The following is a 17,212-nucleotide window of genomic DNA, read 5'->3' as shown; positions in this document are numbered from 1 at the left end:
ATTTACACAATTACCTACTAATGTTTTATATAAATATTTTATAAGTATTATTCTTTCGACCGACTCACATTAAACAAAAAAAAATCATACAAACACATTGATGTTGTTGACAACACACATAATCACTCATTTATACAAATAAAAATATATTATAATACACATGCACAGAAATGAATGCTCATACAATGAGTCCAGATATTTGACATTAAATATTGAGTTTAATGACCATATTAATAAGAAGTATTTTTGCAGTCTAACAAATTATTTCTAAAGCCCACATACACTAATTTGGAGGTGTGCGGAGTGCAAGATATTGCGGGCGATACTAGTTATAAAGATTTTTACTGTCACTTGATTTATAATAAAGAACAGTTGTTACTTCGATTTTTGTGATATTTTTCGATAAGTACGAATCAGCTTGCATACCATGAATTTTTTCCGAAATATTAGATGGAAACAAAACAAGAACTTAATTAAAAATTTAATATTAAAACATCGAAAAATATGCTGACAAAATTGTACAATTTCGATGGTTCAGCCACTTCGTCTACGAGCCTCATTTCATTATGTTTCATACCAAAATTTCGGGGTTACTTTTGGATCCCAAAAGTTGGATACAGAAACATGTGTTTATCTAAATATCCAAACATGACATGTATGAGTTATTCAATATTATATGTAGAGAGCTTAATATTACAAGATATCTGCGATTTGTCCTTCCGAAAATTTTATTGACGTTATAGTCTGTAAATTAAACTGAATTGAAATTCCCAATTCCTAGTTTAGCCTCGAAAATGTCAAAAAATTTCAGATAAAATCACAAAAACTTATGTACACCTGTATTCTATTACTTTAAAAAGATATGTTTACCTATACTATAATGAGCACCACTTAATAAGGAATATACACGTACAGTCTTATATAAATACAGTGATAGTTAATCAAATGCAATCGCTTTTGTATAAATAGACTAATTTGATTTCTAAATCGACATTATTAGAAATCGTCTCTGCGGAGTTACTTCTCACCGTATGCTTTAGAAATCATTAGAAATATTAATTCATCTTTGTGCTTAAATAATGTTAGTACAAGAAAACTTTATAGAAGTTATATCGCTTTGGCAGTTGGAAAGATTTGGTTTTCAATAACTTAACTATTTAGGAACGTTATGATTCCTTCTTTTGGTTCAGTTGCGGAAAGAACGCCTCTATGGGTAGAATGGGGTCGTCCGTTGCTATTGTAAAGTAATTTGGTATCCGTCTGCTGTTTGAAGATACCGTCTTAAACATACCAGGTGTGTTGTAGTCCTTGCTCGCTGCCAAAGTTAGGTCTGAAACTCGTTTGGAATGCTCAAACAAGTGCTCCAAATGATGATCTTGGTGTTTCTTGTCAGCGATTTTCATAATAGCGCTTTCCGATCTGGTTCTCTCCGACGTTATGTCGTTCTTTTGATCATAATGTACAGTAGTCTCAGTAACACTCACGTCTTGCACCGATTCGCCTGTATCAGAATCTTTAATTTTCTTTCTTAAGGGTCTTTTGTGAACTACAGTGGAACTTACACTCTCAGTTGTTTCTTCTGTTGGCTTTGGCCGTCGTAGTCCATTACGGATTCTAGAGGATATTTTTTGTGACGCTGCCTCCGTTGTATCTCCTGTTTGTTTCTGTCGAGCTGGTTGTCTATAAGAGTGTATTTCTTTTTCTGTTTCCTCGTTAAATTCTGTATTGTTAATCTTATGGCGTGGATCTTTAGGTATAAATTTCTTCCTCTCCGTAGTCACTTCGACTTCGCTGTTGAAGTAGTTGTCGTTATTTGGTACTTTTCGTTGAGGGAATCTCACTTTAGTTGTTGAGTCTAACGATTTTTCTGTAGTACTCGTGGTTGAATTGAGTCGATTCCTGTAATCTTTGACACTGAACTTGGGACGATTAAATCTGTTTTTAAGTCTTGGTCTTTGTACTCTTCCTGAATTTTCAGATGCTTCTGGTCGATTAGTTGTAGTTTCATAGGAAATATCAGTAGTAATTCTTGTAGAGTCTGTTGTAGTGTCTCTTATATCTATTGCTTCTATTGGTTTAACGTCTTTATGAAAAGCGAATGAGTTAGCTGCCTCAGGTGTGCTGTGCAGCGCTGCATCACTAAGGCTGACAGCGACGTCACTTGTCGGTGTATCTTTTTCGTCTTGTTTGTGTGTGTAATCTGGTACATCAGCATTCTTATAATCATAAGCAGAAGTTATTTTAGGAAATTGAGGGCGGCTTGTGATTTTCATTATGGAGGAATCTTTATTGTCGTAATCTTTAAATAATTGAGTCGTTGTTTCAGTCCTCTCCGTTGTTGTAGTTAACGGTCTCCGTGCGAGTTTCTTTTTTAATATAGTGGGGATTGTAGGTGACAGAGTTGGTAACGCACTAGTTGTTAAATCTGTTGTGACACTAGGTGTTGTTAGATTAGGTTGTGGTTTTGATTTTAGGGGTCGGACCCTAGGTCTAATTGTATGCACTTCTTCTGCTTCAGTAGTTTGTGGCAATTCTGTGGTAGAATGGACAAATTTACGTGTAGTAGTCGTACTTGTTGTTTCCTCCTTATTATGGTGATTACTTACTGGTGGACGACGTCTTCGATTTTTGATCCTTTTTCGTATTTTGTCTTTGTCAAGTGGTTCTTGTTGATTTGGCCGTTTGAAATGCTTATTAGGTGGAAGCGTTGGTAAAGCATCAGCCGGTTTTTCATTGCTACTTTCTTTAATTATATTAAAATCTGTAGTTACGTCTACTGGAGATGCTTCAGTTGGTTTTTTCGTGCGTCTCGATGTAGTATAGTCATCGTACGATGAAGTAGATACCTTATAATAGTAGTCTTTAAGCTTATGCTTGCCGATAGGTTCGAAGTCATCGCCTAGGGGCCGCCTACTTTGAGATTCGACTTGGCCATCGTAGCTCAAAGAGTTGTCATAGGCCTTTTCGGCTTCTGTTACTATTGCGTATTCTTCGGGTAGATCTGGCACAGCAGATGTTGTTTGTTTAATGTATATGTCATGACTTATTGGTTTTGTTACTGGTTGTTCAGTCGACTTCAGGTGGTCGTACGTCCAAGCCGGTGGTAACGAGTGAGTGATAATGTCGTCGGAAGCAGTAGTTTCTGTCACTTCGTAAGTCGGTTTGGGTATAACGGAATTTGTGGTTTGTTTTTTAGGCGGTGAAACGTATTGCTGGGATGACTGGTTTACGCCAGCCGCTACACTATCGTGTATCTTCTGTTTCTTTTTCTCATAACTAAACGTTGGTTGCTCTTGTTTGGTTTGAATTGGTGTGTTATGGTGTGATGGGAAATTGTAGTCGAAATAATTACTTGATATAGTTGTTGATAGTATTGGGTTGTAAGTTGTTATAACTGGTTTGTTGTCAACATCGTTTTGATTTTTGATGAATGGATCTTGTGGACTTGGTTTAAAACTACCTTTGGATCCAACGTTAGGGTCTATTTTCACAGGAACTGATACTTTTGTCTGTTGTGTGGGTATATTTTTATAATCATTAAAATTTGATCCGAAATTTAAATGGTTAAAAGTCGTTTGTAGTTTCGGTGTAGTGGAGCTAAATGTTGGGGTGGTTTTATATGTTGGAGTATAACTAAATGAATTAAAGATAGTCTGTTTAGTAGGTTGTGGAGATAAATGCGTAGTTTTGGTTGTTGAGTAAATTGGATCTCTTCCTTTAACTGATTGTACACCGAACGAGCCAAATGTACCTGAAATGTAAGAAAATATTATGAATTACAAGAGATAAGAATTTTTAGTCAATATAAATTAACGCTATGATGTCGTATTGCCACGTCAGATTTTCATAAACACGCTAAAATATGAACATATTGAAAGTTACGTTTACCACAACGACAACAATTGACAAATGCTTCTGATCATCCCAATAAGGATTATAATAGTGAGCATATATTTGTTTTACTAAATTAGATATTTAAAAATTAGGAATTGAGCATTATTAATATTAAAGTTTTTTGAAATTAGTTCAGCTATAGTCTATACAGATAGACAAATTCTCGACTAAACTTAAGTTGTAAAAATAATGATAAAAACAATTATCGTTACCTAAAATGCTTGGTGGAAGAACAGAGTCTTTAAAGGAGAAGTGAGAGTATGGAGTCTTAGAAGTTGCGGCGAATGACTGCTGCTGTGCCGTCTTCACTTGTTGGCTGACAGATTGAGAGGCAGTGTCGCTGTCAGGAAGTTTAAATACCTCCGTCTTATAGATCTCAGTACCGCCGTGTGATTGTTTGACCGGGTCAGTCGGCCTCACGTAACTTTCGACTGGCTTTCCAAAGACATCCACTGGTTTGTTGTTGTGGTATTGCCCAAAATAAACGGGCTGCACGTGCGTCAGCTGCTGTAGCATGCTGTTGTGGTATGCCTGGTTGAGTTTTGTGGGATACTTCGAGAAGATCGGCCTGGCTGCGAAAGGGTTCTGAGGGTTTCTAATGAGAACGCTGTCTACTGGGAAATTTTGTACATATTTGTATGTGATGCCGTTGTTGGGAAGAGCGAAGGGATTGTGGTACGAATTAATAGGTTGATTTGAGGGAGGAGAGGGGGCCGCGGAGGATACTGTTCTGAGGGTAGTTGGACGGTAAGATTGCGCTATAGACGTCAGTTTTGTCGCATCTCTCGTAGATACCGGACGTGCCGAAGATGGATACAAGTCCAGAACAGGTACAGGTATCTTGTATGAAGGTCCGCCAAGCGCTGGGTTTCCGTATGATCCATACAGGAGACCACCTGAGCCAAGTACTGGTCTCCATCCGCTTTTCGAAACTGGCAGTGTCTGGAAAGAAAGAAATTAATTATATTGACTGGTTATTTGATTAGAATTATTACGTTTAATTCCCTTACCATCAGAATGCGTACCACTGCCAAAATTTGAAAATTGATTGTAGGTCTTTTGCAAAATAACATCTATCTCAATAAATTCATTATATTAAGACTGTTACGTAATGCAATATTTAGGTAGGCTGCTTCACAACTTTCCTTGTTCTACATAAGAAAAAATCCACGTACATGTAGCTAAGACAAACTTAGAAAAAATAAACTTAATATTATACGGCGATTGGTTTTCAGTTATATTTCATCATTTCAGTATTGACGTCATCTGTCCACTATTGATTGTAAGCCTTCCCCATAAGGGGAGTTTTGTCAGTTTTTGTTTTAAGAGAGACGCTGCTGCTCATCCATCTACCATTGAGTTGCTTTAGTCGCCTCTTACGACACCCACAAGAAAAGAAGAGGTGGCCTATTCTATGCCGGGACCACACGGACTTTTGGTTTTCAGTATTATATAATAAATAATGGAATATTTTCTTACCGCTTGTGTGGGCATTGACCGTCGGTGGTGTTTGCCGTTGGCCGTCACCAGTAGTACTTGTAACGCCACTGCGGCCAGCCATAGGCGCGAACCTGAAGAAATATATGAGTTAATTATATTAAAAAAAACAACATTACAAGTTAACTAATAGATGACGCTCATCTGTTGTTTCAAATAAATTACAAGTTGGTAGAATAAAAAGAAATTGAATAAGTATGAATTTATACAAGAATATAATTCGTTTGGTGTTGATACATATTTATAGATAACCCATTTCTTTATCCTGAATGTGAGAAAATTAAGGTATAATTAAGTAATTATAGAATATCTATATTTTTTTGGGATTTAATACATAATTGATTCATTTTCCCTCCCTTTGCGTGTCCCTACCGCTTTTTTAAGGGATTGTGTGCTGAGGAATTGTGAGTGTGTGTGAAGTGATACCCATAGCCAACTTTTATCATCGCACTGCTCTGCATCGACAGGAAAGTCATTCTCATACGTTTGAATCTAAATGGTCACGTACAGTGCGGTTTCGAAGAAATTTTCTCCTGCTAGCGCTTAGGTCGTGGAATGAGCTCCCTGCAGAGGTTTTCTTTAGAGACTACTGTATAGAGTTTTTAAAAAAGGTATTAAGGTTTCTTCAGCGTCGGTAACGCGCAAATGGCATATCTAATGTTGCAGGTGTCTATAGGTTACAGTGACCGTTTACCAACATACAGTTAGTATATCCGTTTGCCACCTTTGTGGTATGAAAAAAATTCAAAACGTATTAAATACAATTAACCACCATAGAAATTTTATCAAAATCGATTTAGGAGTTTATTTTTTTGTCATAATTAAAGTCGTTTTTATTTGTGGAACGCAATTTTAAATTATTATACCGGTTATTAAACATATTCCGGAAAGTAGATGAAGTCATGTGAAAAAGCTAGTGATTTATAAATATATATGGATAGTACACCACTCGGACTTGACGCCTTTTGGAAAAATGTAATTTTTTATAAACCGTTTACTCTACATAGGTCAATGTAAGTACAAAGTACAATTTTCACTTTAAACAATGGACCGTAATGTACCTATTTTGTGGCTAATTTAAAATTAATAGCACCTATCATTCGACGACCGTCATCACATTTATGTCACACTTTCTATGCTTTTAATGTCATTACCAATGTACGGACAGACGAATAAAAAGTTTCACAGGTACGCCATTCCATAGAATTAAGTTTTATTACCTCGATTTTCGTGGGAAAGCCATACTATGGTTTTAACATGTCTCTAATAACTATTATTTTGTCATTTTAAAACAATAAATGAGAAAAATAGGACTCCATAGGTGAAGCAGTGGTCAATTCTGAAGCGCAACTCCCAGTCTCTCTTTCTCTCTTTTTCTTTAATATTTTAATTTGATTGTAATATTAATTGTAATATCAAATGTAGTTCCAACACGAAAACTTTATCCCAAAGACACGTGCCGTATGGATTTAAGTCCATAACCGAGGTAGTAATTTTTCGTCACATTGACGTCGATTTTTAGTGACCGACCCTAAAATGACTTAAAACTGACGTCATATTTAAATCGCAGACGTTACTTTACTACCTGAGAATAGAGAGCAATTATAACTACATTAAATTTAGTTCCTAATGGTCTGTAACGTAATAGTTTCAATAAAATATTAAATAACAATTTTACCGCCTTATTCGTAAAAACGTCAAACCTCTACCCACAAATCTATTTTAGTTATTGAATAGTTTTGTCTCTTTCGGTTTTTAGTTAGATTTCCAATTAGGGGGAAAGGGATTGTTAGTACTGGGGCGGTTGGTCCCCATTGCTATCAATATGTCCTATCAGGTCGACCTCCACGCGGTTCCCCCTGGAAACCATTGTGACTAATTTATCATTGTATTCGTCACAATGGGCTGACTGTCCTGCCTTTTAATCCTCATCAATTATCACTCATTGGTGCCCCGCCAGTATAGCGCAGGCGGGGCTACCACTCCATTATTATACATAAAAAAAATCCAATTTGAAAAAGTGACAAAATAAGTCAAAACATATTTGTAGAAGGTTTTAGTTTTTATTAATAGGGGGGTTAATTTTTAGGACGGTTTAATGAATAATCCTGAGGCCTTTTTCATTTCTTCTTATCGAGCTCTGTAGGTTAGTCGACCATTTATACTGAGTAGAGGGAGGGTGGGATTTTTTTTTTACATTTTTGACTATGACTAAAAACTACGCTGCATAAAAATAAATAAAAATCAGTTTTAAAATGTACAAATGAAGCCCTTTCATATGATACCCCACTTGGATTTTGAATATGCGTTTTGAACCCCCTAGCAAAGAAAATAAAAATATTATTTTCATTCCAATATGTGCGGGTTAATGATATGTAAAACTGGTCCAAATTGTAAATTGATAACATTTGAAGTTGCTGAGATGTAACGGTATGTCAGACGGACGGACAAACAAAGTCCTACCATAATGGTTCTTTGTACCTTTTTGGTATGGAACCTTATAAACAGGGACTGCTGCCGTGACAAAATCAACATGGAAGTATTCCTATCTATTGCAAAGGAATTATCAAAGTCGATTTCGAATTGGTGAAAAGGTCGCGTACGTACAAAATACAGGTGAATTGAGAAACCGGGATAATCTTTTACTTGTTATTACATGGTCTAATGCGTTCCTATAATATTAGACGTAGAAAATGTTCTAATGGACTGAATGAAATGTAATTTTACATAATAACCGGTATTTCTGGATGCAATTAGTATGACTGAGGAAATGAACTTTCTCGAGCATTCTAGTTGATTATACTAAAAGAGAGCGAAATAATATATTTAGGTGTTAATTTAGAATCCGGAGTGAAACGATAAATTTAATATATATACTCGTCTCTATATTCATAGAAACTATGTGGCATGGACCGTAGTCTTGTATTTTACAATGAGCATTTTAAATATTATAATTTGGACCCTCTATGCTAGTGTTTTTCAATCTTTTTAATGGTGCGATTCCCTTAGTATGTAAAAATATTTTGCGACTTCCTACCCTTCGCAGTTCCTAACCTGGGGGGAAGGGTTTGTTAGTAATGCAGACTATCAATTCCATTGCTAACAATATACCGAATCAGGTCAGGGGGGAAAGGGATTATTAGCAATGGAGTTTGACAGTCCTATTGCTAGCAATATACCCTATTAGGCCGACCTCCACGTGGTTCTCCCTGCAAACCATCGTGAACAATTCTTGTTGAATTCGTTACGATGGGCCAACTGACCTGCATCATCCTTACCTATCATTCTTCACTGGTGCTCCGCCAGCGTATCCCGATAGCACAGGCGGGGTTACTATTCCATTATCACCCATTAAAAAACAAAAAACCCTATTAGGTCGACCTCTACGTGGTTCCCCCTGGAAACCACCGTCCAGGTTTATTCATCACGATGGGTTAATTGACCTGCCTTTTCATTCTTACCTATCATCCCTCAGTGGTGCCTCGCAAGCATATACCATAAGTGCAGGCGTGGTTACCATTCCATTATCATCTATTAAAAAAACCTATAGGTACGCATTTCATTATATTACAAATATCAAATCCGTACATTGTTATTTATTTTCATAGTTAGGTATTCGTTCAATACAATAAATAAATAAATAATACATTTTTATTGCGTGGCTTGAAGAAAGTTTAATATATCTTTTTTGAACAACCCCACACTGTAGTCTTTAGGGGAAACCTCGGCAGGAAACTTATTCTACAGCCTTAACGTTCACGGAAAAAAATCTTTTGAAACCGAACTGTACGTGACCATTTAAGTCTAAGCGTGTGGGGATGAATTCCCTGTCGATGGTGAGCGATGCGAATACTTAAAGAAGTACCTAGAACAGATATCTATTACTTTGCGAAACTGACTCCTTTGTAGAGGTTTGGCGACCTCCTAGGGGGTCGTCTAGCGTATACCGTTAGTGCAGGCGGGGTTACCATTCCAGGGGGTCGCGAACGACACTTTGAAAAACACTGCTGCTGCTGCGGCTGCATTGCAGTCACATATGATTTTGGAAAAATGACCTTCTGATATTGTTCATTATCAGTTACATTCCCCTAATATCGTTCCTCTATTAAATTGCAATACCTCCTTCTAATTTCGTAATCTTAATTATAATGATTTTGTCTTCAAGTTTTTAGGTACAAACAATACTTCCTATTATAACACTAGTCATAATGTGCGGGGGGAAAGGGATTGTTAGTAATGGGGATCTAACAGCACCATTGTTAACAATATATCATATTAGGTCGACCTCTACGTGGTTTCTCCTGGAAACCATTTTGGTTAATTTTTATGGAATTCGTCACGACTGGCTGGCTTGTTTTGATCCTCATTTGTGTATGGGTGGTGGGTGGTGGGGTTACCATTTCGTTATCACCCATTAAAAAAAAGTCAGAATATACCGACAATACTTACAATGAATTTCTTAAGTCTAATAGAAATATTGATATTTTTCACTTAACATTAGGGACGATTTTGGAAACTATCGCGATTAAATTGTAAAACTGAACTGAATTCGTCATTATTATTTTATCATTCATTGTTGTCACGCTGATATGCTGTTAGCTTATTTTTATCCATTGAAAAAGAAAAGTAAAATGCCTACTTATCTAATATATAAAATTCTCGTGTCGCGGTGTTTGTTACCAAACTCCTCCGAAACGGCTTTACCGATTCTTATGAAATTTTGTATGCATATCGGGTAGGTCTGAGAATCGGCCAACATCTATTCATACCCCTCAATGATAAGGGTGACCTACCACAATTTTTTTTTTAATTTTTGTAAATTTTTTTTTTCATTTTACTATGATTGAGCATTGAAACATACAAATTCAAATTTTCACGCTTTTACGATCAACCTCTGTTTTTTAATCGCAAGTTTTTTATATGCCGCAATAGATATAGAGAATATAATAATTGTAGTAGGATAATTTTTCATGTATAGTTCTCGAAATAATGTATATGGTAAAACAACGTTTGCCGAGTCAATGAGTCAATTTATAAAATTCAGGTTACAACAGTTCGAGCAGAAGTGGAATTTAATTCAATGTTAGAAAGCCTTTAGATGGCATATGGAGGTACGACATTAATTGTATTAGATATACGACAATGCTGTGTCACTTTCTATAATTATGGAGACATGATACACGCGTAATAAAATAATTTGAAGTCTCGCAGTCAATTTTAGATTTAATGTTAAGACTATTTAGACGCTGCTGCCCATCCCTCGACCGATAAGTTCTCTTAATCGCCTTTTATGACACTCATTGTCATTATCATCTATTAAAAACACCTTAGTCTTTAGGAATAGCAACGCATGAATGGTATCATGGACGATACAATATGTTGATCATGGTTATAGGCGATGGTTACTACTTTCGATCAGGAGGGTCGTCAGTTTGTTTGCCGTTTTAAGTTACTAAATTTTTTTTTTTAAATTAATTGAGTCTTAGGTGTCGATTGGATTTGAATTTAGCATCTTTACCATATCATACCTACCATTGGGCTATGATTATCTCTCTGTGTGCAGTTTTATTTTAAATGTATTTATTACATTTGGCTCCTTATAGGTTGAACTAATCGTTATTAATCGTGATATGTACCTACATAGTCACAGATAATATAATACTATATTAGTAGTTTGGAATGGAGAAGGCAATTACCTATGCTACATTTTATCCCGGTTATGGTAACAAAGTCGCAAGTAAAAACTTGTATATTCATATGATTATGGAGGTTTATTTAGATGACAAAAAGCATAGAAATCTAAAGTAAAAACTGTTAGAAAATCATCAAGTAATAATATATATGTATGCGTCAGTATGGTATCACTTTCTAGTGTTTGCGTGTCCACGGTGCACGGGTTTCATTTTGCTGTCCAATACGCAGTCACGTACTGGTTTCTAACGTGACTTGATGGCTGCCGCAGTCAGCATTGTTTGTTATGGTTCCTTAAATGTTGAGTCATGGTTATTGTTTATGTAATATGGTGAGAACCAGGTAGGTAGTTGACAATTTTCCTACTATATGGCCAAGCATAGTTGGCAGTAAACAACTGGAACAATACCATAGACAATGAAGCTGTCATAGACGTTGACGTAAACAAAAGATGGCGACATATAACTTAAGCATGATTTCGGTTTTTCTCAACTTATGCAGTCATGTCACATGTGGTATGTACAAATAATATTCAAGTTGGATATATAATCGTAACTTGAGTATGATATGTGCTTTCATAGGTAAGAATTAAATTTAAGAATTGCTCCAAGAAAAATTGTGATGTGTTTCGCGGCAATATTAATGTGCTCTTGACATGAAAATTACAGTTAATTTTCGAAATAATTGCAGGAATATTTATCAAAATCGGAGAAGATACCATTAACTGTCCCCTGCTGAACATAGATCTCCCCTTATTGGGAGACTTTACCAATAGTTTCCACGCTTGGCAGGCGGATTGGCAACCGCAGTTAGACTCCGGCGATATTTTAAGAAAGACGGTGCTGCTTATTCCTCGACCATTAAGTTTTATAATCGCTTCCTACGACACTCGTGGGAAGGGATGGTCTATTAAATGTCGGGACCACATAGCCCGTGTAACTAACATAAAAAAAATCATACGAATTGAAGACATCTTCGTTTTGAAAGTTGCTTAACAATATACTTAATTATTATTTTTTATTATTGTATAAAAGTAATAATTAATCAATAGTGATTGTAAGCTGCGCTCATAAATATTGTGTATTTATGAATATTGCTATATATTAATATAGAATGTCCCGTGTCAGTGTCTGATATTTCACCGGCTACAGTAAAATACTTGTAACGTAAAAAAAACTGACTTGGATATTTTAAAATGTTTTTTACAAGGGTGTTATATAGTTCTCTGTCACCCACTTTCCGTTGAACATTGAATTTAGGGACACCCTGTATATATCATGTATATTGCTCCTATTAAGGTGGGAACTAGTAAAATTACTATACAGTATGCCTCAGCAGCGTCCCTCTTAAAATATCACTAAAACCTAACTGCGGTTATTAATCCGCCTGCCAAGCGTAGCAACTACTGGCAAAACCCTCCAAGGGGGAGGCTTATGTTCAGCAGTGGACAGTGGAATGATAATGCCTCACGATAGTTATTATTCAACAATTATAAATATTATCTATTACTTCTATATAATATTTTTACTATTCTTAGTGCCCTTCATACTGTTGTAGTTAAGTTTTGGTAAATAAATGAATAAATAAATCTTTAGAGTATTTAGATTCTGCTTATGCGACTCAATCGTAAAAGTAATAACTTAGTAGGTTCTTTTAATGGATGATTATGGAATGGCGATTTTGCCTGCGCTATCGATATACGCTAGCGGGGCATCAGTGAGGGATGATAGGTGAGGATGAATGCAAGTTAGTTGGTCCATAGTGACGAATTTATAAAGAAGTAACCAACATGATTTTCACGGGGAACCACGTGGAGATCGACTTGATAGCGTGTATCACTAGCAATGGGGCTGTTAGATCCTCATCACTAACAATAATTTTCTCCCAACTTAATAGATTAATTTCCTCTATCTGGTGAAAAAATCGTATCCAGTGGTAAGATGTTTACTATAATTATTTTAAAATCTAATTAACATTAGTAAAACCGACATAAGAATAAATAATCTGGTACCGTCTTAAAAATTTTCTCTTTATCTTGTCCATAAAATTATACAGTCTTCTAATGTATTGTCCGTTCAGTTAATTATGACCATGTGTTGCCGTTTTAAGTAATTATTCCAGTCTTCATCCACGCGTGTTGGTTTATCTTTCACTTACAAAGTATAATTTTAATGGTGCAGCAAATAATCATGCAATGTAAGTATTTATACTATCATACGAATCTTGCAGACATTTTATTTCATTTTCTCAATATAATGTCTAGTTAGATGGTAGCGTGGTGGACCGGGTCGTTGGTCTTCCTATAATATAGTTAACACAACGATGGCTCTCTCTGTCATACTTGTGGAAGAGTGCTTCTTGTAGGTTGTTGTTTTTTTTTGATGAATGAAAATGGTATGGTAACCCCGCCTGCGCTAACGGGATACGCTGGCGGAGCACCAGTGAAGGATGATCGATGAGAATGAAAACAGGCCAGTTAGCCCATCATGATGAATTCATCAGGAATTAACCATGATAGTTTCCAGGGGGAACCGCGAGGAGGTCGACCTGATTGGGTATATTGCTAGCAATAGGATTCTCAGTCTCCATTACTAACAATCCCTTTCTCCCCTGTAGGTTGTTGTTGGACTGAAGCACTCTTCCACAAGCGTTGTCAATCACAGTATTATTGAACTGATCTTTTCAAGAATACTGTGATTGATTGTAGCTTTGTAGTTTTTTTTTTCTTTTTTTTTCTTTTTATCCATTTACATTTTTGTTGTAACTTTAATTTGAAAAAAGCAACAGCCGAGTTTCGTGCCCGTTGTTCTTAGCTCAAATTGCATCCCGAACTGGGTGGTAGATTCATAGACAAAATATTACAATTCAAAAAGCCTATCATTTAGTTTACTTGAACAAAACAATTTTTATTATTATTCTTATAACGTTATACACCTGTTTTTTTTATAATACAGGGGGCAAACGAGCGTGCGGCTCACTTAATGATAAGTGACTACCGCCGCCAATGATCACCCACAACACCAGAGGCATTGTACGAGTAGGTGTACTGCCGGCCTTATAAAAAGGAATATGCTCTTTTCTTGAAGGTTACGATGTCATCTATGACGATTAGTAAGGGTTCTGGCTTACGATAATAGTTTTGTTTTTATGGATGATGATGGAATGGTAACCCCGCCCGCGTTATAAGTTTATGCTGACGGATCACCAATGAGAAGTTTACAATACAACTTAAATGGCAAACATGCTGAAAGCCCACCTGATGGAAAGTGGTTACCGTCGCTTATAGACATGAGCAGTACCATGGATATAACAGAGTATACTGTTTCGCCTATGATACCCCCCATGCGTTGCCATTCCTGAGGACTCAGGTGTTATTCCTCTGTACCCTGTAAATGCACGCCATATCCCACCCTTCAAACCGAAACACAGCCGTGCAAACACAACTGCTTCATGGTAGAAACAAGAATGGGACAGAGGGGTACCTCTCGACTTTTGTAAAGCAATCGACTTTTGTACAAAGTCTCCCTTTGTTAATTATAATTATGTTTATAAAAAGTATATTATATAAGTGGGTAGCTGAAGATATATATTTTATCTTCTTCCGTATTATAAGTAGGTAGGTGCATCAAATTATTTCCGTATATCTGGTTCTTAAAAAGAAAGCTAGATTTATTCCTGAAATTAGTCTAATTATTTTTTTATTATTATCGTATGATGTAATATTATGTCATAATTTTATATACTTTGTTACGTCTTCTCAGTTTATTTACAGTGAAAGTTCTACTGTCCTGCTACTATAATAAATACAAATATTTGTGAGGATGGATGGAGGTTTATTATTTTTTTTTTTGATGGGTGAAAATGATATGGTGTCCCCGCCTGCGCTAACGGGATACGCTGGCGGAGCACCAGTGAAGGGTGATAGATGAGAATGAAAACAGGCCAGTTAGCCCATCATGATGAATTCATCAGGAATTAACCATGATAGTTTTCAGGGAGAACCGCGAGGAGGTCGACCTGGTTGGGTATATTGCTAGCAATGGGATTCTCAATCTCCATTACTAACAATCCCTTCCCTCCGAATATTTGTTATTCTGTCACACAAAAACTACTCAGACAGAGAGATAAATGAAATTTGATACACTTACTTATAGGTGAAATCCTAACTTAATATGTGGGATAGTTCATATATTTATTCACGCGCTCAAAGTCGCGGGATATAGCTAGTAAGTTATGATAAGACTGACTGACTATAATAAGATGACTATTAAACGTACATATATGTATTCAATATGTCGATTAGTTTCAAATGTTGTTGGTAGATAAATTATAAGTTACCATTATTAACAAATTATATAACAGAACATAACGTGAAAAATATATACCATGTTATGTAACTAGATAATATTGAGATAATGTAAAAATGTCAGTGATTAAGAATTAAATATATTTTGTAATGCACTCAGAAACATAGTATACTAACAATTAATATGAAGTATCTATCATAGTGGCATAGACAGTCTCAAGTTGGTAAAAGAGTGTGAATAATATGAAACTATAGAATTATTAAAACTTATATATATATATATATATATATATATATATATATATATATATATATATACTTTCATAAATAATGAAACATATATACTTACATAAACAAATCTAAAATTAATATTATACGTACATAAATATAAAATGTTTTAATTAGATTAATGTCTTTAGTTTCTCTGTTTATACTGTGTTATGTGCATGCTACTGCTCATGTCTATAGGCGACGGTTACCACTTTCCATCAGGTGGGCCGTCAGCTTGTTTGCCATTCTAAGTTGCATAAAAAAATTAGTTTCTTTTAAGATAGTATATCTGCAAAAACACAAATAAGCACAGGTCGTAAATCAATTTATTTATAACCTATTATGATAAATTATGTGAAATTAATAATTCATCTGAGTGCGAAGAGATAAGCTACTTGTTATACATACATAATATTATGAATGGGTAATATTGAAAATTTAAATAAATACCTAATAAATATTAATGATGTTAATAAATTAAATTTGAGTATATATCAGTTAAGGCTAGCAGTATTATATCATCTGTGGTTAAAGTAATTTAATATAGATTAAAAGATATTTATTACATCGGTTCCTATGTAACTTTTAAATATGAATAGGATTTTAATTAGTCTATTTATATTTGTTTGTAATATATAATATTTATTTATTTTATTATTTATTTAATATTTTATTGCACCAAAAATATAAAAATAAATGTAAGTTAAATTTTATAATTATTGATAAAGCTGTTAAAGATGTAATAAACAAATGAACAACTCACTTTCATATTTGAAATATTAGTAAGAATACAATATATAGATAATTAATTATTATATAATTATAAAATAATTGTAAATTATTAGAATTTATCATTATTTTCTTTTGATATATATTAGAAGAAGGGGAAGACCGTGGACTAACTACATGGGACAGATAATGGAAACACTAGGTATCATGTCCTATAGGAAGATCATAGACATGGCCTGAGATAGTGATGTCTGGAAGAAAATGCATGAAATAGTTGCACTAATAAGAGAAAACTCCTAAAAGAAAAGAAGACGTATATAAGATATAATGCAGTATAAAATGTAAAATGTTAATGAAGATAATTAAAAAATTTACCTGCAAAAAAAAAATATAGCTTCCTAGTGACAAAGTTAATAAATATGGGAGCAACACGGGAGTAAACTGTCGATTGCAAAAGAATAAATCAAAACCAGTACAGAATTGCAGAAGATATCTTTAACAACATACACACAAAAGATACAGATGAATTGAGTAACTGAAGGCGATTTCCGAAACACAAAAATCGTTAAAAAATATAATTACATATTCAAACTCATAGATAAAGTTACCCGTGTTAGAGAGACTTGAAGATAGAGTAGGTTAGACAGGATCAATACAGATTGGCTGTTTAGGCGAAAATAGAAAAATAATTAAATATTGTGTCTCACAAAAAATTTACTTCAATTGTGACAAAACCAGTTATTTTGATCTAAACTCAGAAATACGGAACGATTTTAATAAAATTGGTACTAATAAATAACAAAACAAGAATTTTCCAAATCGGTT

General features: G+C 34.9%; 1 protein-coding gene across 1 annotated transcript in view; it reads right to left on the bottom strand.

Annotated features, from left to right (window-relative positions):
• Positions 1 to 144: 144 nt before the first annotated feature.
• The window catches only part of LOC113521810 (uncharacterized), a 32,353-nt gene continuing 15,285 nt past the window's right edge, over positions 145 to 17,212 (bottom strand). The window contains exons 2-4 of the mRNA XM_031910025.2: positions 5,374 to 5,465; positions 4,107 to 4,836; positions 145 to 3,751 (exon numbers count right to left, since the gene is read on the bottom strand). Of these exons, the coding sequence (XP_031765885.1) occupies positions 1,167 to 3,751; positions 4,107 to 4,836; positions 5,374 to 5,465 (3,407 nt within the window). The 3' untranslated portion in view covers positions 145 to 1,166. The remainder of the gene's footprint in view (positions 3,752 to 4,106; positions 4,837 to 5,373; positions 5,466 to 17,212) is intronic.

The sequence above is a fragment of the Galleria mellonella genome, unplaced genomic scaffold (genome assembly GCF_026898425.1).
Source record: "Galleria mellonella isolate WM207_F2 unplaced genomic scaffold, CSIRO_AGI_GalMel_v1 utg63, whole genome shotgun sequence".
NCBI classification, from domain to species: Eukaryota; Metazoa; Arthropoda; class Insecta; order Lepidoptera; family Pyralidae; genus Galleria; species Galleria mellonella.
This window is presented reverse-complemented; position numbering and strand designations above follow the sequence as displayed.